This window comes from Pangasianodon hypophthalmus, chromosome 1 (assembly GCF_027358585.1).
Source record: "Pangasianodon hypophthalmus isolate fPanHyp1 chromosome 1, fPanHyp1.pri, whole genome shotgun sequence".
Classification (NCBI taxonomy): domain Eukaryota; kingdom Metazoa; phylum Chordata; class Actinopteri; order Siluriformes; family Pangasiidae; genus Pangasianodon; species Pangasianodon hypophthalmus.
In genome coordinates, this window is record NC_069710.1 from 28,188,375 (window position 1) to 28,209,912 (window position 21,538).

A 21,538-nucleotide genomic window follows, 5' to 3' on the forward strand; every position below is an offset into this window, starting at 1 on the left:
CAACAGCACAGCAACCAACTGGGTTAGTGTAGTAACTAAATTGCAACACCCTTTCAACCAGCTGGGTTGGCATAGCAAATCCCTAGCAACCACCTAGCAACAGCCTAGCAGGCAGCTGGGTTAGCATAGCAACCATTGAGTAACAGCATAGCAACCAGCTGGGTTAATGTAGTAACCACATAGCAGTATTCTAACAACCAGGTGGGTTGGTAAACAACCTGGAATACCATAGCAACCACCTAGCAACAGAGAGAGGCTGGTAATCTATAGTGGATGCGATAATATGAAATGCAACTATAAGTGGATAAAAAGTGAGAAATGTCATTCTTTTATTACTGAAAAATGTAATCATTGGCAAATTGCCGTGGAGTAAGAGGAATAAAACACTGCTTTTACTGGAAAATAATTAACTTCAGTAACACTGCCAGGCCTCATTACTTATTACGTTGATTATTTTCCTATAACAGCATGCCTTGTAGTGTTTTATTCCTTTCATGAAAAACCAAACAAAAATGAACTAGTTGTACAGTAGACTGTAGAACATATAGTATTGAAATCCTGAGAGAAATCTGAAGCAATGTTAGAGCCTTGTCTCTTGCTAGTGTGAATGCGGGGTAGAGACGGGTGATATGATCTCTCCTGACCTTATGACTGTCAGCTGACCTCTCTGTCATCATCTCTCATACTTTTGCCAGGAATCTTCCTAAACAGTGTTGTGCTATAAATGAAGTGTTATTTGAAGTTGCTTGAAATGACAAAACTTACTTAAAACCTACATAATCACCTGTATTTAAAAAAAAAATAAAAACACGTACACGCAATCATTTAGTGCCTTACCTCCATGAAACAGTTATCTGCTGTCTGTCATGAACCCCCATGATAATGTACACTTGTACATTTGTCTCTGTTGGTCTCTGACTCACTCGCTCTGTTTCTGTCTGTCACTGATGTAATGGTTTTTTAAAAGTCTCTAAAGTGCAATAGTAAAGCTTCTTTAATTGCAGCTATTTTTCTCTGATTGTAGTTTAGCACTACTGATGTGTCTGTGTCTTTCTTTGGCTGTCTGTCACTCCCTCCCTCTTTTTTTTTTTTTTCATAATTGATGTTTGAAATTTTAGGCTTCCACGTCTGTGTATGACATGGCCACGGCCCCATCCAGATCAGACTGTCGCAATAACCACGGAAGGACGTCTCAGCTCCATGCCATCGGTAAGGACAGAGGATTCGTAGATGTGACTGAAACAATGGAAGGAAGTCTTACAAGAAACTTTCTGGAGCAGCAATAATAAGACAAACATTTCCACTAACAGCCCCAAAACCACAGTGATCCACCATGCTCTCCATGGATAAAAAGTTTAATCATATCACTCCAACACATACTTTGAATTATTTGGCAACGCTCAGGCTCTGCATTTTGTAGGTGGCTTTCAGCAACGGCTTCTTTCAAGCAACTCATCCAGGCAATGCATCACCTCATACTGGGCCTCATTGTGTGTAAATGGTTTTCTTAGGCCAAACCGAGCAAAGAAATTTACCAGATTTATCAAAGTTTTGATAACGCTTATTTTCTTCACACTCTCATGCGTATGTTGATAAGTTAAATCATCGGACGTCCACAAAAACCAAAGGTCACAGAGCTAAAAATGACAAAATGACTAAATGGTGAATGACTGCCTCTTAAACGCTACATGTGCTAAATGTTCCAGTAAAACAGCTCAGCCACTGCACAGTGTCGGCTGCCATAGACACACACTAACTCTTCCTCCTTTTATAGGGTGCCATTAATTTTCTCCTAATTGAATAGGGTTATTTGTCTTAATTTATGGATTTTTTTTGTTTGTTTGTTTTTTGGATTACTTTCTTTCAAGACATTTATATGAAATGATCGAGTTTTACAAAAGACTGATTAAATTTCAGTGTGTAATTAAACGTGTCACCAGTTCTATGATTTGAAGCCGTACGTTTGATAAATGGTGCCAATATTTGCATGTATGTACAAATATGATGTAAATGCACACTATATGGCCAAAAGTATGTGGACACCTGACCATCACACTCATATGTGGTTCTTCCCCAAACTCTCGCACACAGTTTGAAGCACACAATTGTATAGAATGTTTTTGTATGCTGTAGCATTACAATTTCCCTTCACTGGAACTAAGAGGCCCAAACCTTACATGACGATGTCCCTGTACACAAAGCGAGCTCCATGAAGACATGGTGTGTTAAGGGTGGAGTGGAAGAACTCGAGTGTCCTGCACAGAGCCCTGACCTCAACCCCACTGAACACCTTTGGAATGAACTGGAACACCGACTGAACCCCAGACCTCCTCACCAACATCAGCGCCTGATCTCACTAATGCTCTTATAGCTGAATGATCACAAATCCCCACAGCCACGCTCCAAAATCTAGTGGAAAGCCTTCCCAGAAGAGTGGAGGTTATTATGAAAGCAAAGGGGGGGGGATAAATCTGGAATGGGATGTTCAACGAGCACATATGGTTGTGATGGTCGGGTGTGCACATACTTTTGGCCATATAGCGCATTCAAAAGGAAATATTTAATGTCCAGAGCAAAAGATATCACTCATTGCATGTGTTATTTAAACCTGGTGTATTTCGTTTCAGTTATATGTGCCAAACTCAAGCGGAAGAAGAATTGGTTCGGTGCGGCCATTTACGTGGAGGTGACAGCGGAGGGAGAAAGCAGGAAGACGACCAAGTCTCACAACCCCTCCAGCCCCAAGTGGGACGACCACCTCACTCTGTAAGACTTATTCCTCCATCCAAATTGTCTAGTAGCAGAGAAGCACAGCTCAAGTTCATACATTTACAATGTTTACACGATTTTTGTGTATGCTGAGCAAAAAATGTCACTTATACATGTCTGGGGACGTGTTAGGAGAAAAAAGACGTGACAGTACCACATTCAACAAACATTCAAATTGGAATTATGTCCTATTCACTAACACGCTTTATCTCCACTCTCCACTTAACTCTTCTTGTTTTATTCCCGTGTCCAAAATCCTAGGATGATATTAATCACCAAGGAAAATGATTTACTGATTCATCTGTGAACCAAACACATTTTTATTTTATGTTTTAATAGCCAGACATGTGGTACCCAGATGTATCATAAATAACGTATGAACTCTGTAACTTAAACCAAGTAGGAGAACACGTTGGATGGTTTAGGTGGCTGAAATCTGATCTTGGGGAAAGTTCAACAGTTGACATGACACTGTTTTACACAGCAGACTCTCCTCAGTCTATAGTGAACACAGCCACTGCAGGACTGGCTTTGATAAGTAAGGAATAAAGCATCACAGGCCATGCTGGTAGAGGAAAATAATCAACAGTGTGGTGTGATGCAACCTTCATTTTCCGAGTAACAGCAATTTGTCTATATTTGCAATTTATTACTGAACAATACTTCGTAATTTTTTTTTAACTGGTTATAGTTATGTTTAATAACTAGGGGAATGAATTCCTCATTTATGGAAGGAGTCTCCAGTGTCAGCGCTTTGTAACAGTCAGTAAGTTTTCCACCACGGGGAAGATGGAAAACTTAAATGTGATGATAAATGGCTGAAATGTTGCTCCTTAATAAATTTAAAATTTGTAATAGTTTATTACTCTTTGTAGGGAAAATAATCAGCTTATTACAGGTAGATGTAGTATCTCCGCCCATGTGTTGGTTATTTTCTTACAACAGCGTAAGTCGTCGTGTTTTATTCCTTACTTAATCAGCACCACCTGAGCCAGGTTCGATTATATCAGCAGCCCTGTGGTATTACCTTTTAATAGTGTTTGTCTCGCTTGTTCCTGTCGATTGTGGAGGAACTGCTGCATTCTGCATGCAGGTGAGAAATCTGTGTACACACACCTCCACCCGCTGTGAATGAAATCCTGCACGGCTGCACACTGCTGCTGGCACGGCGAGGCTGCGCTGCTCAGCCAGGGAGGGGGGCTGTCAGGGATTTTGCAAGTCATCTATGTCGTGTCGAAATCTCGGTTTGGTGTGGAATATTTAATCCTTCACTTGGCAGAAGTCTGAGGGAGGCTGTACAGTTGTCTGATGTGAGAGAACACCGCAGTGTGTTTGATGTTCAGACTCACAACGCATCGGTAGATTTTAACCGTTTGCATCGTGCATCCTGGGAGATGTAGATGTTTCTGTATACCGCATGATGGATTTGTAATGTACAGTGCTCTGAACACTTCCTGTATCTAGGAAGAGTGCATGTGCAGTATTTCATGTGGAATAACAATCTTCCAAAAGCATCCCAAGTGGATTTGCCTCTGGTTGTTTTTATATGAGAGAGAGAGAGAGAGAGAGAGAGAGAGATGACGGACATTCTAACTCCAGGCTCTGCGTGACTGCTGATTGAGCTAATGGTGGAGAATGAGAGTGAGATGATGGAGGGTGCCGACGTTCAGGCAAAGCCCCTGTGTGCTGAATACTAACTGCCACGCTCATCTGCAGAGAGCAGGGAGGGAGGGAGAGTCAGCCAGCCAGCCAGAGAGACACGGTTTGTCCTTCTGACTGCTTTTAGAGGTGTTCGGCCAGACATAATGGTAGTTAATACAGTGCGCACTGATGAGCCGATGAGGCCGCGCTGCTCCCGCGCAGAATTTCAGGGTGACTGAAAGAATCAGCGCGAGTTCCCCGCCTCTGCCTCTCACCTGTGAGTCACATAATCTCTGGAGTCTGGTGTGAAATTCGATTACGGACATCGTTTGTGCATGGAGCGTGGTGGTTAAATCCATTAGCGAGACCGACTCGATTCAGAGTCACCTGAAGTAGAGGAAAGAGTTGAGAGCATTGCGTCCTACTGCAGGTGAGACGGCATCAGCCGGTCTCTGAGTGCATCACACTCATTCTGAATCACGCTCACCGCTACTGTAGCACTGTTTGGACATAAGATTTCTGGTCATATATGTCAAGTCATGTAGATGGGAGTGTGTGAATGATGTACACATCGACAGTCTCTATGGTTAATAGGAACTAGAAGACTTGTTTTTCTGGTATCACATTTACAGGTAATCCTACACAAACACACATCTTTAATCCAAAGTAATTCCTTCATTTTTATTATAAGCACTTGTAGCAGCGAGTGTGTGTTAGCGCTAGTTGGGATTGATTAATAGTTTTAAGTAGGATAACTTAAGCCTCCAGACACCAGTCTTTTGGGACGTTGTCTATATTTTGTTCAGTGTTTGAAGTTTGGACAATACCTGCTTCCGGTTTGGTTTTTGGCAGAGGACGAGAAAAAAGTGCTTCCTGGAGTGTTTGCCTGGCATGGGAAAAGGATGTTATATATATATATATATATATATATATATATATATATATATATATATATATATATATATATACTTGGCTACTGATCATAGAAGCTAAAATGTGACTCTTTCCAGATGCAGGAACACAAAGTCTGTTAAAAAAAAAAAAGAGACATTCAAACAGGACTTAAATCTCAGAGATACTCCAGTAATAATTACATTACTCCACTTCCCCATATACAACTAATCCAGTCTGAATAGGGCTTCGGAGTAGTGCCAGCTCCTGAACTCACTTTATTTTATCAGCTGTGGTAGCTTCCTGAGGCCGAAACATAAACTACTTTCAAAATGAAGTGGCTGCTTTTCTTTTGCATTTCATTTCATTCAAGCTGCTCCTGCTGATAACTCTTATCTTCTGTCTTCATTTTTATTTCTCTGTTTTGTTTGTTTGTGTGTGTGTGTGTGCGTGCGTGCGTGCGTGTGTGTGTGTGTGTGTGTGGATGCAGGAATGTAACGCCACACTCACAGTTGGAGTTTAAAGTATGGACCCATCACACTTTAAAGGCAGATGCTCTGCTGGGAAAAGCCACTCTGGACCTGCGCCAAGCCCTGGAGCAACACAACAGGAAACGTATGAGTCTCACTCTCTGAGAGACACACACACACACACACACACACACACACACACAGTGTCCACACACTCCTTTTTCCTGTTAGACAGGACATGACCAGAGCAATGACTAACTAGAGGGGTTTTGAAATGAGACTAGACCTGCAAATTAAATGTAGTTTGGCTCCATGTTGTAACACCTAAGATAAAGTGGAACAGAGTAGCTGACTTGATTTCAGATTGATGATAAGATTCTGCTGAATGCCACCACACACACACACACACACACACACACACACACACACACAGCTGATTTTATTCTTCTTTAGAGAAGCATGTAAATACTCAGATCTGTGTATTTTAGAGTAATCATTTTCCACAAATTATTCTGGAGTACATAAAAAAATTTCTTTTTCTTCCATGCATTCCTTCTACTACAATAAAAACCACGCCTTTTTTATGTGTGTTCTGGTTTTGCGCACACTCCTATGCGAACATCTGCACACAACAGATCCAGATGTAAAAATCTGACCCTTATGCTGTCTTGAAGATGACTGTTCTGGTGTCAGTGATGTGTACGTGTCGTCTGTGTGGGTGTAGTTGAAAATGTAAAGGAGGTGCTAAAGCTGACTCTGGAGAACAAAAATGGCGTGGTGACCTCTGGAGAGCTCACGGTCATCCTGGACGGCCTCGCTGTTGACCAGGAGCCTCTACACAACGGGAACGCCACCACTACAACCAGTGAGTGCTTCCTCTCCTCTTACGACCCCGTTATCATCTAATTTCGAATTCCACGTGGTGGGTTAAAGTAGCAGTTAAACTGCATTTGGTGTCTCTCTTCCAAAAGAAGTTCAGCAGAATGGAGATGCTATTCATGAGAATGGGGAGGAAGACGCCAGAGCTCAGAACAGGTACGGACACGCACTCAGAGATGAAGTCATCATACACTGTAAAAGATGATTTCAGCACATACTGAATGATCGAATGAAGCTGTGCTTGAATTGTTTGCTTACTCATGTTTTAAGATGTAACAAGAAATCAGAATTGAGCTGCTGGGGATTCATTTATTCTTGGCCAAAGTAATGAGTAATTATTCGTAGGTTCTTCACCTTTCTTGGCTGGCTGTGCTGTATGAGGAAGAAAAAAGCTGTCTCCTGGTGTACGTCATTACGCTGTGACTAAATTTGCCCTTGTCCTGTGAGAATGCATCACTGCAACTTTTTTTTTTTCTTTTTTTTTTCCTCCCTTGTGGGTTTTTTCAGGCCCGAGCTCCTCTTTGTTCTGTGTAACCGTGAATCCATAGCAGCCTGATGATTCATTTGTTTCCTCTTTGGTCAGACACTCACAAACCAGCTGATTCTAGCAAAATAATTTCGTGTTGCACAATCTCCACCTCGCATCAGAACACATCCTCAGTGACTTCTACGCAGTTTCAGTGGAGCTGCTCAGATTTGCTGACTCTCAAGTGGAGGTGCTTTGAGATGGGAAGCTGTTGCACGCTGTGGTGAAAATGTGAGAATAATCAGGACAGATGTTTACTCAGCACAACTTCCTGTTCCACCCATTGTCATTTCCTGCCAAAGTGGCAGACTCCATGCACCTCCACCCTGCTGCTGAAACATCTCAGCTTTGTCTGAGCCTCAGCAGGATGATCTCAGGCTTTAACTGTCGCACCATCTGCTAGACGTGTGTGTGTGTGTGTGTGTGTGTGTGTGGGGCTTACCTCTATCTCAAAAAACATAACTCTCTGAAAAGTGATTTTGTTCTTTAAAAAAACAGCAATGTCACCACTATACCAAGACGCAAATGACTGAGTAAGCATTTTGAAAAGGCACAAAGTGACCCGTGCCAATTAACCGTCATGGCCGCCGTCCTCCCTGAATGTCCTGTATAACAATGAGCTCTGTGTCAGACAGTCAAGTGCGTCATTAATGCCCTCTTTTCTCCTGCTTGCAAACAAAAATTGCAAACATGCCACCAGTTCGTCTTCCTCGGTCATGTGACCATGCCACAGGCAGCCGTCCTCTCTTAGAAGAGACGCTTCCTTTATCGGATTTATCAGGCTGACAGATCTGATTTATGGTTCATATCTTGTCAGATTTGTGTCTTACGGAAAAATCGTATTAGCTGATGTGTCAAAACATATGAATTGTGAAGCACTAATTAAAGATTTGACTTTTTTTTTTTTTGCCTTGATTATACTTATGCTTAACAATCCTTCTTAACTGTTACTATGCAGATGTTTAATGCAGAAATGCATGTTAAGTAAAAAAATAAAAACACTTGGGCGTGTGCTGTAGTAGGAAAAAAATCGACGATGTGCTGGTGTAATGTGGTCCAACATGAAGCACAATTACTTTTACTACCCTAAAGTTGATTATTTTCCAATAACACCTCATCCCAAAGTGTTTTATTCCTCTTAGACCACAGCAGTCTGTCAACAATTACAATTTTTAATCTCTTAATGAATGCCATGTCAGAATTTTGTCCATTTATAGTTACATCTAATGTTGTGCAACACTCACAAGACAAGTTAGTTCCTGTTATCACTTGCGTTATAGTAGCTGTAAATAGTCATTCCTTCACCAGACTCTTTTTCTTTTTCTGTTTTTTTATGTTAATAAGATAAAAAAAAAAATCAGCTTGTCATTTGACGGAGTAACCGGAAAGCACAAAGACTTTCCCCTGCAAAAACCCTAAGCGCTGACACTGGAGACTCCTTCCATACACGTTAAATGAACGTCTTCTTACAGAAAAGTTCACATCAGCAACTATACTTATATAAATCTGTGATTTGCCTTGTAGCCAGAACTATGATCAGAGCTGCTGTTGTAGAAAATTAATCAACACCTCCTGACCAATCAGATTAGAGGATTCGGCAGCACTGTGATATAAAATGGGATGAACTAACTAATAGGACTAATAGGTATTATTATAATAGGTAAAATTAGGTAAACTAATAGGACTGTCTGCTCAAGAGTATGAACCACTAATTTACACCTGATATTAAACACGTGTGTGTGTGTGTGTGTGTGTGTGTGTGTGTGTGTGTGTGTGTGTGTGTGTGTGTGTGCGGTGCATCATGCAGCTCGGTGAACGGCACACACGGAGTGGAGAGCGAAGCCCCATCCACCTCCTCCGGTAACAGCGATGGCAGCACCGCCCCTGTTGTCAACGGCGACGCGGAGTCCACGCCCACGCACCAGACAGCTACGGCTACCACGAACCCTGCTGACAGAAGCGTGCCAAGTACGACTGGTGAGTCATGCATGCTGGGATACCATCTGGTACGGAGGCCACAGGCTTTTATAAAGGTCATTATTCTTTAAGCTTAAAATGGGATTCATTTTCACAAAAGCAGCTGCTACGCTCTAGCTGCTCTGTGTACAGCCACAGTTTTGCGTAGGACTTGCACAATCCTCTGAGGCGCGCTACTCATTTTTATGTGCACTATGTAGTGGTTTTGTGTGTGTATGGAGGATTTGCTGTGCATCATCAGAGGAAAACCCAGCTGGGGCTCATTTTCATTAAGGTGCTGGTTAATCTGTGCTGCTGTCAGCACCTCAGCTCTGGCTGCATGCTCTCTGAGCTCAGCCTGGCAGTCACGCCAAAGACCTCCAGAGTGAAAAAGACATTGCTGAACTCATTTATATTAGTTAAAGTTAGTAATGCTCACAAGTAGGTGACTAATTCGAGTACTTCTTATGTTAGCGCCTAATTGAATTTTTGGACTGAAGTTAAAAAAGGCAGCATGATTCGTTAAAACGTGTTTCATGTTATCAGCAACAGCATCATAGAGTTTACTGGCTTGCAGTAACGGTGAGCAGCAACCCAGATAAAGCCAAGGGTGCCAATACTTTAATCAGCGTGGGGTGGAAAAATAATTTTTACTCTGGCAAAGTCTCCAGTGGTTGTCTGTTGGGCACTACGTAGGGTCACTGTTATTATACCCTATGTGGTGAGCTTATATAGTGAATAGATGATGGCAGATTTTTTGTTATAAATGAAAAATCATGCTGAATAACTGACAAGAAAAAAAATGTTTCAGATTCATTTTCAAGTGCTTTCTTTAATGTGTTCAATTAGCTGCCTAGTTTTTTCACCCTGAGCTGATAGGTAAAGCAGAATATTTTATTAATTTTTATGTCAGACTTTGGTCTTCATCCTCATTGTCTTCTCTCTTGCTTGCTCGCTCTCACTCTCACACTCTCTTTTTTTTTTTTTTTTTTTTTTAATATTAATTATTCATTTACTTTTACATGTTCAGGCACTTGACTACTTGAAGTCGCTGAGCACTCCGCAGAGCTCTTTTCTGTTGTGGTGCATTCTCTTGTTCTGGTGTATTTTCCCTGTCGTCTGAATTATTCCATTATTTAAAATATTTTTTTTTCTTTGAATTAAAATATTACTATAATGCATTATTGGATCTTCCCTTAAGAGTACTTTTCCACCTCAAGGATTATTAGATATTTTTAGGTGGTTTTTTTTTTTTTCCTTCTTCATTCTAAATTTGAAACATTGTGAATTGTTTCTGAGTCTTGAGGAGTGTTACACCTTTCCCCCACTTCTTTCTGCAGTTAATGGGGAGAATTCTGCGGATGCTGCTTCAGAAGAGCTGGTGCTGCCACCTGCTGGTGGGACTGAGGAACAGAATGAAGCTTCCTCCACTCTCCCCTCCGCCTCCGCCTCCACCTCCACCTCCTCTCCACAGCAGTCTGCAGCTGTAGCCTCCAGCACTCAGCCCAGCAGTGATGCTGCCTCTTCCTCCTCCTCTTCCTCATCTGCACCCAGTCAGGCAGTAGCCACTGCTGCTGCTGCTGCTGCTGCTGCTGCTGCTGCTTCTTCATCCTCCAGCTCCGCAGCAGATGCTGCTTCGGGCACCAGCACAGTCACAGATGGAGCCAAACCTCGACAGCAGCCGCCCAACGTCAGCACTTCAGACCCTTTGCCTCCTGGGTAAGCCACACAACTGTTTATTCAACACTATAAATTGTACCACAGTGCTGTTGAGTTATTGAATTAAAAACAGCAACTTTAAAGTGCAATAAATTAAATGTGACATAAAAAGTATGATGTGTCATTTTTTTTTAATAAATTACAAGTTGTAATTGTTGACAAATTCCTGTGGGATGAGAACACTTACCCCGCATCACCATTCGATTATTTTTCCATTAAAAAAAGAAAAGTGTTTTATTCTTTACATACGTTCATGTCACTGATGTTGCATTGAATGTAGGTGGGAACAGAGGAAGGACCCGCATGGCCGAACCTACTACGTCGATCACAATACAAGAACCACAACGTGGGAAAGACCACAGCCTCTGCCACCGGGGTGAGTCCCATACAGTGCTGGCTCTCAGGATGATTAAGGGTGTTTTCACACTTGACTCATTTCAGATAATTTAAGTGGACTCTGAGTGACTCTTTCTCTCACAATCTGGGCCTTTCGTGAAGACTCCAAATGAACTCGCGCCCCCAAAAAGTGAAGTCGCTTTGTGAGAGTCACAGTGGCTCTCTGACATTTGGAGTCAGGATTATATAAGGAACTAGTTAATTACAACTCATAAGTACACAAAAGTGTTTGAACAGCTTTCTGAAAAAATGAAGACAAAAGGGTTCAAGCTAAAACAAATGAAGCATTGTAGGTTTCTTTATTATTGTGCAATACTAGCATGAACCGCATGGCAAGTGTGGGTATAGCCATTTTGCTCCAGAAGTAAATACACATCTAAATTGCTAAGTTCTCTTAATCCAAAAGGAACAAGTGTGAATAAGAAGTGGACTGAAGCATCATAAGAGCAGAAGAGAACCAACAAGTGAGCCGAGTGCTCTTTCAAGGCTAGGGACAGTGTGAATGCAAAGAGAACTGTGTTCTCTTTCTCTCAGACCACTTTCTGGTACGCTTATGCTGTGTTCATGACCAAGTGGGGACTAAGTAGTTTCTGACTTCCCAGTAGGAAAGACCTGTTTTAGCGTCTCACCAACTCAAATTCCTCCTCGGAAAGTCAGAGTTTTTCGAGAGCTCCGACTTCTGAGAGTTGCAGTTCAGCATGGTGGTGTTCATAGTGAAAAGTAAAAACAAATAACAGTGTGACTTAAGTTTTTAAGCAGTTCTGAGTTTCTGTTTATAGCTGAAAGCACTAAATACTGGGTCAAACTTTGATAATTGAAATGTTAATTTATTTTCTGATCACATCCACTTAAAAAAAATAATAAACACAAAATGAGTGAGTATTCGTTATATTTCCAACTTCAGACTGTTCACGTGAAGACTCTAGTGTGGGAAGTAGGAGGTACCTGAGTTTGTGAATGCAGCATTAAAGTAGACTGACTTTGGTTCTTTTTAAGAGATTTCCTATGTGAAACCACCCTTACACAGTGCGTATGTTTCCACACGTTGTGTATGTTGTGTAGTTGGGAGAGGCGAGTGGATACCCGCGGCAGGATCTACTACGTAGACCACAACACGCGGACCACCACGTGGCAGCGGCCCACCATGGAGTCAGTGCGCAACTTTGAACAGTGGCAGTCCCAGAGAAGCCAGCTACAGGGAGCTATGCACCAGTTCAACCAGAGATACCTCTACTCGGTACAGTGGCCACATTCTACACACATCAACAGTGCTGATATTTTACACTTCCAGCAGCTTGGTAAGCCATCTGCATGACTTGGAAAAATACAGCTCAGTTTCGACTACTCCACCCCTTTGCACTTCCACATCAGTGAAGTGCTACCCTTTGATTTGCACAGCGACTCGCTGGGCCTTTGACTTACTGATTAATCTCATCTCCATTTGATGATGGTGATTAGCTTATTTAGCCGTGAGGACTTCTCTCTGACGGTGTATATATTCAAGTCGTTGATGATGCAGGCAAGCAACAAGCGCTTTAGTTATTTTTGTCCTTTAGTGTACCACTCAGAGTTTTTCTCTCTCTCCTGCTCTTTCCATGCCTGTGTTCCTGCTCCGGAGACAGGCTTCAATGATGTCTGCAGAAAATGACCCCCTGGGTCCACTACCTCCTGGTTGGGGTAAGTCACTCACTGTACATGTTCTATTGTGCAGATTTATTTTATGGACATTTCAAATATTAGACTCATCGTTTAAATGTGAACTATAATATTCCGCTTCTTTAGTGCAGCTTTTTATTTCAAAGGTGACATTTATTTATAGGTTTATTTATTTCTCAGCTATTAAGGTTTATATTAAAACCCATTTAATTCATTTAGGCAGTCATAATCGATACCGCTTTGATGATGATGGGTTGTGATTTCCACCACTGTGACAAAATAATAAAATAATAAATAAATAAAACCCCTTAGCTATGATTGACAGAGCCTTGGGGATCCCCGGACCCCATTTTAAGAATCACTGGTCTATCATGAAAGGAAGGTGTCTTTATATTTGTTTGTTACATAATTTTTGGCTCTGCCTCATTTGTCCCCAGAGAGACGTGTGGATTCAAACGATCGCGTGTATTTCGTCAATCACAACACAAAGACCACCCAGTGGGAAGACCCTCGCACACAAGGGTGCGTCTCGTCTCTCTGTCTGTTCAACCCTACACTCCTGCCACACATGGAATTTTAGGGGTTTTTTTGGTTATATGTCACACTTGTCAAAATTTCAGTGTTTAGATACTAATCATCATTTTTGTTTGTGTGCAGGCTGCAGAATGAGGATCCTCTGCCTGAAGGCTGGGAGATCCGTTACACAAGAGAAGGCGTGCGCTACTTTGTGGATCACAACACTCGCACCACAACGTTCAGTGACCCAAGGACCGGCAAGTCCTCTGTGTGAGTACACATCTACTCTCTGCAATAGCCATGCATCAGGTTTTGATGTCGCATTGATACGAAAAGGGTTTAGTATTTTCTTTCCTCTTATTATAATAATAATAAAACTGTTGCATTGAGAACAGTGTTGGCCATTGTGAGAGTGGACTCCATCCTGTCCAAAGCCCTCCCTCAGACCCAAACACACAACACTTATTAAAGTATCAGTGAGGATTTATGTTTTAAGATATTTTTTAATCTTAAGGACAAGCATATGCCAAAATTGCAAACATAAGTATAACTAATAGCAAGTAACCGTACTGCAAGAGACTAAAGCTACTGCAACATTGTGTATTCACGTGAAGGTCGGGTCGTACTTCAGGTTCAGAAGAGAAAGTGAGACCTCTAATGGTTCTTACTTACTTTTCTAGGCACTCGGCTCCAATTCGACCACTAACAGCGCTGTTGTAGAAAGAAAAATACAGAAAACATAAGCAAACACGCAACCACAAGGAGGAATACAGCAGACAGGCATAACAAAGACCATAACATTTTATTTTCTACATTCGAATAATAAATTGCTTGATTTAGCTCTCACACAAATTAGATGGTAGAAAACAGAAAAAGTCACATAAACTTTCCTGTTGAAGTTTATATTTTAAATTAAATAAGTATGTAAATTAAAAATGCTGCAGACCATACATGCAATTTGTATTATATGCCCTGTATTTGCAATTTGGAACATGACCACGTTTCATGATTTTCAAATGAGATCAGAAAAAAACAGCGCAGTGGCTTTGACACCTACTTTAACAAACTTGATTTCTTCTCTTGAACATTTACATTTACTTCTTTTGGCAGTGCGTTTATCCAAAGTCACTTACTGTTGAGGTACGATACAGCTGAGCGGTTGAGGGTTAGTATCCCTAACCAGTGAGCCACCAAGTCCCCTTGATCTTAGTCACGCTAAGATTTTATAATGATTTTATAGCACTTACAGTATTCAATACTCACAGTAATACTACTCACAAAGCAGATTTACAGAAATCCAGATGTACATTTAGATGAGTTAATGGTGCGTGGGGTAGGACTTGTGAAAATAGGTCTCTAACGATTAAATGGGTGGAGCTGAATAAGAATTTTTTTTTTTTTTTTTGATAACTCACTGAGCCCGCCCCATTCCCAGTTTCATACACAAGGCTCCACCCCCAAAACTAATAACGGTTCAACTGGAGTTAGCATTAGCAAGGACCGTCATGACATTGCTTTCAATCGCACTCGGACATTCAGTTGCCTGAAAGCAAAGTTGCAACTCGTGACGTATGTAAACATGCAAAACTGTCCTCATAATGATTTAAGAGGATATGACCGTGTTGGGGGCGCATCTATAAAATGACTGACAGAAGGCTAATACAAATAAAAATAGGTTTCCAAACTGTTTTTTTTTTTTTTTTTTTTTTCTTTTTTCAGCTTTGAAATACGTGTTCTGAGACAATGGCTTACAGATTTTTTCAATCATTCTTAGATAATTTTCCACATTATTAGTAATAATAATGAAAAATATTGCACCTTTTAAAGACATTAAAGACTGTCAAATCATATGATGTAATATAATATCATGTTTCAACAAATATTATAATATTAGTCTTCCTATATCTTTTCTTCTTCCTCTGTCTTGCAGCACTAAAGGGCCTCAGATAGCATACGAGCGCAGCTTCCGATGGAAACTAGCTCACTTCCGCTACCTGTGCCAGGTAACTGTGTCTGCATTTGGATTCAGCACGAACATGTTCCCTCTTTTCCTTCAATGTCACAGTCTTTGTTTTCTCTCTCTTCCCCAGTCCAACGCGCTACCCAGTCATGTTAAGATCACAGTCTCTAGACAGACATTGTTCGAAGACTCTTTCCAGCAAGTAAGAGTTTTCCACCTCTCCCTGTGTGTTAAGCATGCTCACTGTTCAACAAGTGCAAGCACGAGCTCCGCACATCCACCCAGGAATGCCACACTGCTCACATTTATAGTTTCAGGAGCATCTTTTATCATGCACAACAAAAATTTTTGATGTTTAACTACTAGGGTTGATTTTTCTGTCCAGATAATGGCTCTGAAGCCGTATGACCTTAGGAGAAGGCTTTACATCATTTTCAGAGGGGAGGAGGGACTCGACTATGGAGGCCTTGCCAGGTTTGTTTTGATTCTAGTAATTTATTTATTTATTTATTTTTACATATGTACACTCCTTACTGTCCCCATGTGGTCAGTGTGGTTAAGTTCATTAATTTTAATTTTATTTAATCCTTGAATTTGTGCCCACACTCTCACTACAGACATTGAATAAATATAATGTAAAAAATGTACATAACTAAATTTATATAAATGCCACGGTGAAGCTTTTACTGACCAACCTGAGCACCTGACAATTTAATTATTAAAAAACACCCAAAGTCTAAATAAACATTTCGTTTGAGTTTCCTTTGATAATGAAGATAGATGAATGAGTGCAGTAAATGCGTCATGCAGAGCTGCACGAGCAACACTTACATTCCTATGCTAATGAATGTGGCCTTTCTTTGAACACATACACACCAAGAGTGAGTGGCTAAGAGTCTTAACTGTCGACTTGTGATTGGATCAATCGTCTTTACTATTAATGTGTCCTGGCATGTTCTCTGATTGGCATGTGTGGATTTTTTTTTTTTTTTTTTTTTTAGGGAGTGGTTTTTCCTCCTCTCACATGAGGTCCTGAACCCCATGTACTGTCTGTTTGAGTATGCCGGCAAGAGCAATTACTGTCTGCAGATAAATCCCGCATCCACCATCAACCCAGATCACCTGTCCTACTTCTGCTTCATCGGCCGCTTCATCGCCATGGCAAGTTTGTTTCCGCCCTACAGTAAAAGATCACATTTTAATCTTGGCTACACATTCCAGCACTACGGTTATTAGGCTCACGTTATTTAATGTCATTCAGCACTCAGCACTGTTGAATTCTGATTGGTCAGAAGGTGTTGATTAATTTTCTATAACAGCAGTTACAGAAAATGACAGTATTTCCAGCTGCAGTGTTTATTGTTAACGCGCATATATGTTATCGCTTTTGTAGTAACGGCTCACTCACAGGGATTTGTACAGCAGATGCTCGACATAAACAGTTAAAAAAAAAAAAAGGGGGGCAATTGTTGATATGGTGAAGTTTTCTGTAAAGAGACAATTATTTAGCATTATGAAAGGAGTCTCCAGTGTCAGTGCTTTGTAACCCTCAGAGGTAAAGTGGGAAGAGGGAAAGTCTTAGCAGTTTCTCCATAAGTGGACAAGCTGCATTTTTGGTCTTATTATATTCAGGGAGGAAAAAAACGAAAGCCTGGTGAGGGAACGTCTGTTTATAGCTGCTATTATAGTCGTTATAACCTATCTATGTGATAATGCGGATGTTCCGCAACCTTAAACACAACTATAAATGGATAAAAGTATGATTGTCACTGTTTAATGAATAAAAAATTAATAATTTAGTAATTTGTCTTAAGAACAAATCACCTCATTATTTCAGTCAGGAGCCCAAAAAAAAGTAAATGGAATACACTTGCATAGAGATTGTGGGTTTTTTTTTTTTTTTTTTTTTTCTGGTTTTAGGAATAGCATCAGGTTCCTAAGGCAAACTGAAACAGCCAGTTTCACCAGGTTTACATTCTGTTTATGCCAAACATGGTTAAAGACTGATTAACATGTTTATAAAACAGTCCTCAGGGTGTGCTGAGATTTGGAGACACGATGTCTCTGTAAGAACAATAAACGAGTTGTGTGCATGCATCACTGTAGCGTCTTGGACAAGGCTGTCTTGTGTTAATGTGAGTACTCCTGTACTGTGTGTCTGCAGGCGCTCTTCCATGGAAAGTTCATTGATACAGGCTTCTCCCTGCCCTTTTATAAGCGCATGCTCAACAAGAAGCTCCTCCTTAAAGACCTGGAGTCCATCGATCCAGAGTTCTACAACTCTCTGATCTGGATCCGGTATGTTCTGTGCCTGAACCCCTCTGAGTTTCCCCAAAAGCATCACAGCACGAAGATCATCGGTAGAGAGAGCATCATACTGAACACTCTCTCTCCCAGTTAGGTTGATCCTACGTTTGTGATGCTTTTGGAAAAGTAAAAGTTTCTGTTTGTGAGGATGTATCGTATTTTTTCAGGAAGATTGATAGTGTCTAAATCTTTTATTTCTATTTTCAGAGGTGCCAACATTTACAGTGTAGCTGTAGCATTTACGAATTTTGACCCCATGCCAGGTCGATACCTTCAAGTACTACGTCTTTCTGCTTTTTCACATAAAGCAGGGGTCAGACCCCAAACGTAAATAAGAATCGCTTGGCTGAAAAGCCAGTTCACTGAAGCGGAAAGTACACCGAGCAGTATTATTTCTAGTAGCTGTTACTTTGGCTTTGCAACAACTTTTATCTAGGTGATCCGTGAATTCATGAACTTTGGTCTTGTGAGCTGTTGGAAAATAAGAATGTAGGACTGTGGTTTCTTTACTCACTAGAAAATGAGAAAAAAAATCCCACATAAAATCCACATGTTGTTAATGTGCTATCAAAATAATGATTATTTCTGTATTGACGGACTGTTCAGTAATAAAGTGCTGGGTAGGATGTACTGTGTGCAATTGTGTTTTAATAGTTTCTTATATTATGTAAGCTTGTGCAGGTCCTGTAATGTAAAATAATAAAATTGAAAAATGCTCAGGGCACTGCTAGTGTTACGGTACTGCCGTCAACAAACAAATCTGAAATCCTCTGGCCATTAAATGTGATGGACAAGCATTATTTTTATTTAGGTCATGCTAGCACATGGGCAAATGTGTCCAGGAAATGGTTCATGATGGTGACTTAGCAAAGTCATTTACATGTGGAGAATGTTGATGTGCCTACTTAATCCCGTCATGGACTCGCATTTTAAGTCCGTGTTCTTTCAGCAGGTTTTGAAAGCTGATGATTGCCTGCTTCTTTATGATGGAAGCATAAACCACAAATCACAGCACAAGCAAATGGTTGTTCATGTTAGATTGTGGGAAGAAGAAAGAATCCTGAGGGAATACTGTAGCTCTCATCACTCACTCACACTCACACACACACACTTTGCAGTCTTTGCAAGTAGTCATTAATTTAAAATAGTGTTCTTTAAGAGTTTAAATTGACTTTTATTAGGCTGTGGATATTCAGTAATGGAGATTGTTTTTGGTACTGGAAAAGCCATTAAGGATCGAGGAGTTTAAAAATGGTTAGAGTGTATGAAGATTTTATTTTTCTCCCTACTTTAGCACTTCTGTAATTTATCGTGTTTTTGACAAAGAGGGAGAATATTTTTCTTCTCTTACAAGGTATATTTTGGCAAAAAAAAAAAATTGTGGCTGCAATGCAGAGCCAAAAAAGAGCATATCTTGGCTGATCAGCTACATTTAGTATAAGTGAAGAAATTGTGCATTATATTTTTGTGCACTTTTAACTAATGTAATTAAACTTTCAGCTGTTATTTCTATACAATGATACAGAGGTCATACTTGCTTAAAAGGTCAGAAGTACTCATCACTGTGGTACTGTGCATCCATTTCTGCTTGTAGGGACAACAACATAGAGGAGTGCAGTTTGGAAATGTACTTCACTGTCGATATGGAGATTCTGGGCAAAATCACGTCCCACAACCTGAAACCAGACGGTGATAACATTCTGGTGACGGAGGAGAACAAGGAGGAGTATATCGGGTAAGGGTTTCACTTCACAGCCAGAGGACGATGCGACTGTCCAGTGAGAATGCTATGCATGACTGAAGATGTGATTGTCCTCTGCAGGTTAATGGCAGAGTGGCGCTTCTCTCGAGGTGTTGAGGGTCAGACCAAAGCGTTTCTGGACGGCTTTAACGAGGTCGTTCCACTGCAGTGGCTGCAGTACTTTGACGAAAAGGAATTAGAGGTAAAGCATGTAGCGTTCTTTGTTGTTGCGGTCAATTCAGATTTCCTTCTGTAGTTGTATTTTTCATTTCCTAACCAGATCTTCAGATAAGGTCCAGTAGATTTCTGGTAGATTGGTATTTACACTGTGCACACTGACAGATTTTGTGTGTGTGTGTGTGTGTGTGTGTGTGTGTGTGTGTGTGTGTGTGTGTGTGTGTGTGTGTGTGTGTGTTAGGTGATGCTTTGTGGGATGCAGGAGGTCGATCTACAGGACTGGCAGAGAAACACTGTGTATCGCCACTATACCAGAAACAGCAAACAGATCATGTGGTTCTGGCAGGTAGATATTGACTCTGATATTTTCTTATGTATATGTATATTGCACTATGGTGTAATGCAGCCTGATGTGAAGCATAGTTATTGTTGTCACCCTGAAGTAGATTATTTTTCCAATAACAGCACGTTCCGAAGTGTCGTCTTCTTCTTCTTATCACAGCAATTTGCTAGACATTAAAATTTTTAAGAGGTATTAAGTAAATATAAATACGTTTTTAACTGTTTATAGTTATATTTAATTTTGTGAAACGTCCGTTAGGCAAGTTAGCTTCCTGTTATCACGTGTGTTATAGCAGCGTTTCTTCCCCCTCTCCTGAATCCAATTGGTCAGAAGACGTGAATGAATTTTCTATAACAGCAGCTCTGACAGTAGTACTGTCATTCACGTCACAGATTTATATTCATGTGCTCATTTTTATATATCTCCAGTAACCGCTCATTTATAAGCTCAACTTGTATGGAGGGCATTCCACATGAAGCGATTACCAAAAAAAAGTCTAATCTTTGATATAGTGAAGTTTTCTATGAGGAGACGTTTATTTAGCATTTGTCGTATTAACGTCAGTGTCAGATACAGGTGATAGAACGACTGTTTCTTGCTGCTATAATGTAAGTTATGAATTACACCCGGCACTCCTGTCAGAGCTGCTGTTATATAAATCCAGTCAACATCTTCTGACCAATCAGAACTGAGAATTCAACAGCACTGAGGTCTAAAGTGAATTATAAAATATAGTTTGCTTACATATAAAACCTGCTTTTTATGCAGTTTGTGAAGGAGGTGGACAACGAGGTTCGTTTGCGGCTTCTGCAGTTCGTCACGGGCACCTGCAGACTTCCCCTGGGGGGTTTCGCCGAACTCATGGGTGAGACGCGCGCACACACACACACACACGCACACGCACACACACACACACACACACACACACACACACGGTATGCAGTACCAATAGTGTGATTCCAATAATTCTAATATACACAGTAAGAATTAGTAACTGAAAGACTAATGTACGTAATATCATTTTACTCATTTTACCTTTTTTTTGTTTCTTATTGGAGAATGTAGCATTATTACACCTGATTGTCAGTTTATTACATTTGAGTGCAAAAGTTTACATTGGTTTAACAAGTTTAATAATAAGTAATACATTTGAATTGGCTTTTTTTGCATGTTGTATTTGTTGTATTTGCATGTTGTATCCTGCCACAAAACCCAAGGAACCAAAAAGTAATAAAAAAAGTTTTGCCATATTCTTCACAAAGCATGTTCACAAAACAGATAAACAGATGGGGTTGGTGGCAAACCCCCCCAAACCTTCACACTTGACTGTAGGTGCGCTTACATTCATTTGATCATAAGTACTCAGTGTGTGTGTGTGTGTGTGTGTGTGTGTGTGTGTGTGTGTAGTATGAGTGTATCGGGCGCAGCAGCATTGCTGTGGTCTTTAAACACCTCATTATGCCTACCAGGTTGAGAACAGTAAGAAAGTTGTGTCTATATAGTAGATGCTGTTTGTAAAATAAACAATAAGTATCAGTGTAAGGTAGGTATACCTAATAAACTGGCAACGCTGTGTATGTATCCTATTTAA

The 21,538-nt window shown here is 40.6% G+C and overlaps 1 protein-coding gene across 6 annotated transcripts in view; it reads left to right on the forward strand.

The window, feature by feature from the left end:
• LOC113545425 (NEDD4-like E3 ubiquitin-protein ligase WWP1) overlaps nucleotides 1-21,538 on the forward strand; it is a 46,150-nt gene that overhangs the window by 21,529 nt on the left and 3,083 nt on the right. For 5 of the 6 annotated variants that reach the window (XM_053234225.1, XM_053234215.1, XM_053234207.1 and 2 more), the window contains exons 3-23: nucleotides 1,119-1,209; nucleotides 2,628-2,766; nucleotides 5,792-5,916; nucleotides 6,496-6,636; nucleotides 6,743-6,806; nucleotides 8,984-9,153; nucleotides 10,473-10,851; nucleotides 11,132-11,227; nucleotides 12,310-12,484; nucleotides 12,870-12,924; nucleotides 13,341-13,425; nucleotides 13,561-13,689; nucleotides 15,350-15,422; nucleotides 15,510-15,581; nucleotides 15,765-15,853; nucleotides 16,381-16,540; nucleotides 17,544-17,677; nucleotides 19,281-19,421; nucleotides 19,509-19,629; nucleotides 19,846-19,950; nucleotides 20,716-20,812. In XM_053234225.1, the coding sequence (XP_053090200.1) occupies nucleotides 1,140-1,209; nucleotides 2,628-2,766; nucleotides 5,792-5,916; nucleotides 6,496-6,636; nucleotides 6,743-6,806; nucleotides 8,984-9,153; nucleotides 10,473-10,851; nucleotides 11,132-11,227; nucleotides 12,310-12,484; nucleotides 12,870-12,924; nucleotides 13,341-13,425; nucleotides 13,561-13,689; nucleotides 15,350-15,422; nucleotides 15,510-15,581; nucleotides 15,765-15,853; nucleotides 16,381-16,540; nucleotides 17,544-17,677; nucleotides 19,281-19,421; nucleotides 19,509-19,629; nucleotides 19,846-19,950; nucleotides 20,716-20,812 (2,620 nt within the window). In that variant the 5' untranslated portion in view covers nucleotides 1,119-1,139. The remainder of the gene's footprint in view (nucleotides 1-1,118; nucleotides 1,210-2,627; nucleotides 2,767-5,791; nucleotides 5,917-6,495; nucleotides 6,637-6,742; nucleotides 6,807-8,983; nucleotides 9,154-10,472; nucleotides 10,852-11,131; nucleotides 11,228-12,309; nucleotides 12,485-12,869; nucleotides 12,925-13,340; nucleotides 13,426-13,560; nucleotides 13,690-15,349; nucleotides 15,423-15,509; nucleotides 15,582-15,764; nucleotides 15,854-16,380; nucleotides 16,541-17,543; nucleotides 17,678-19,280; nucleotides 19,422-19,508; nucleotides 19,630-19,845; nucleotides 19,951-20,715; nucleotides 20,813-21,538) is intronic. The other variant, XM_053234224.1, reaches the window with a different exon arrangement.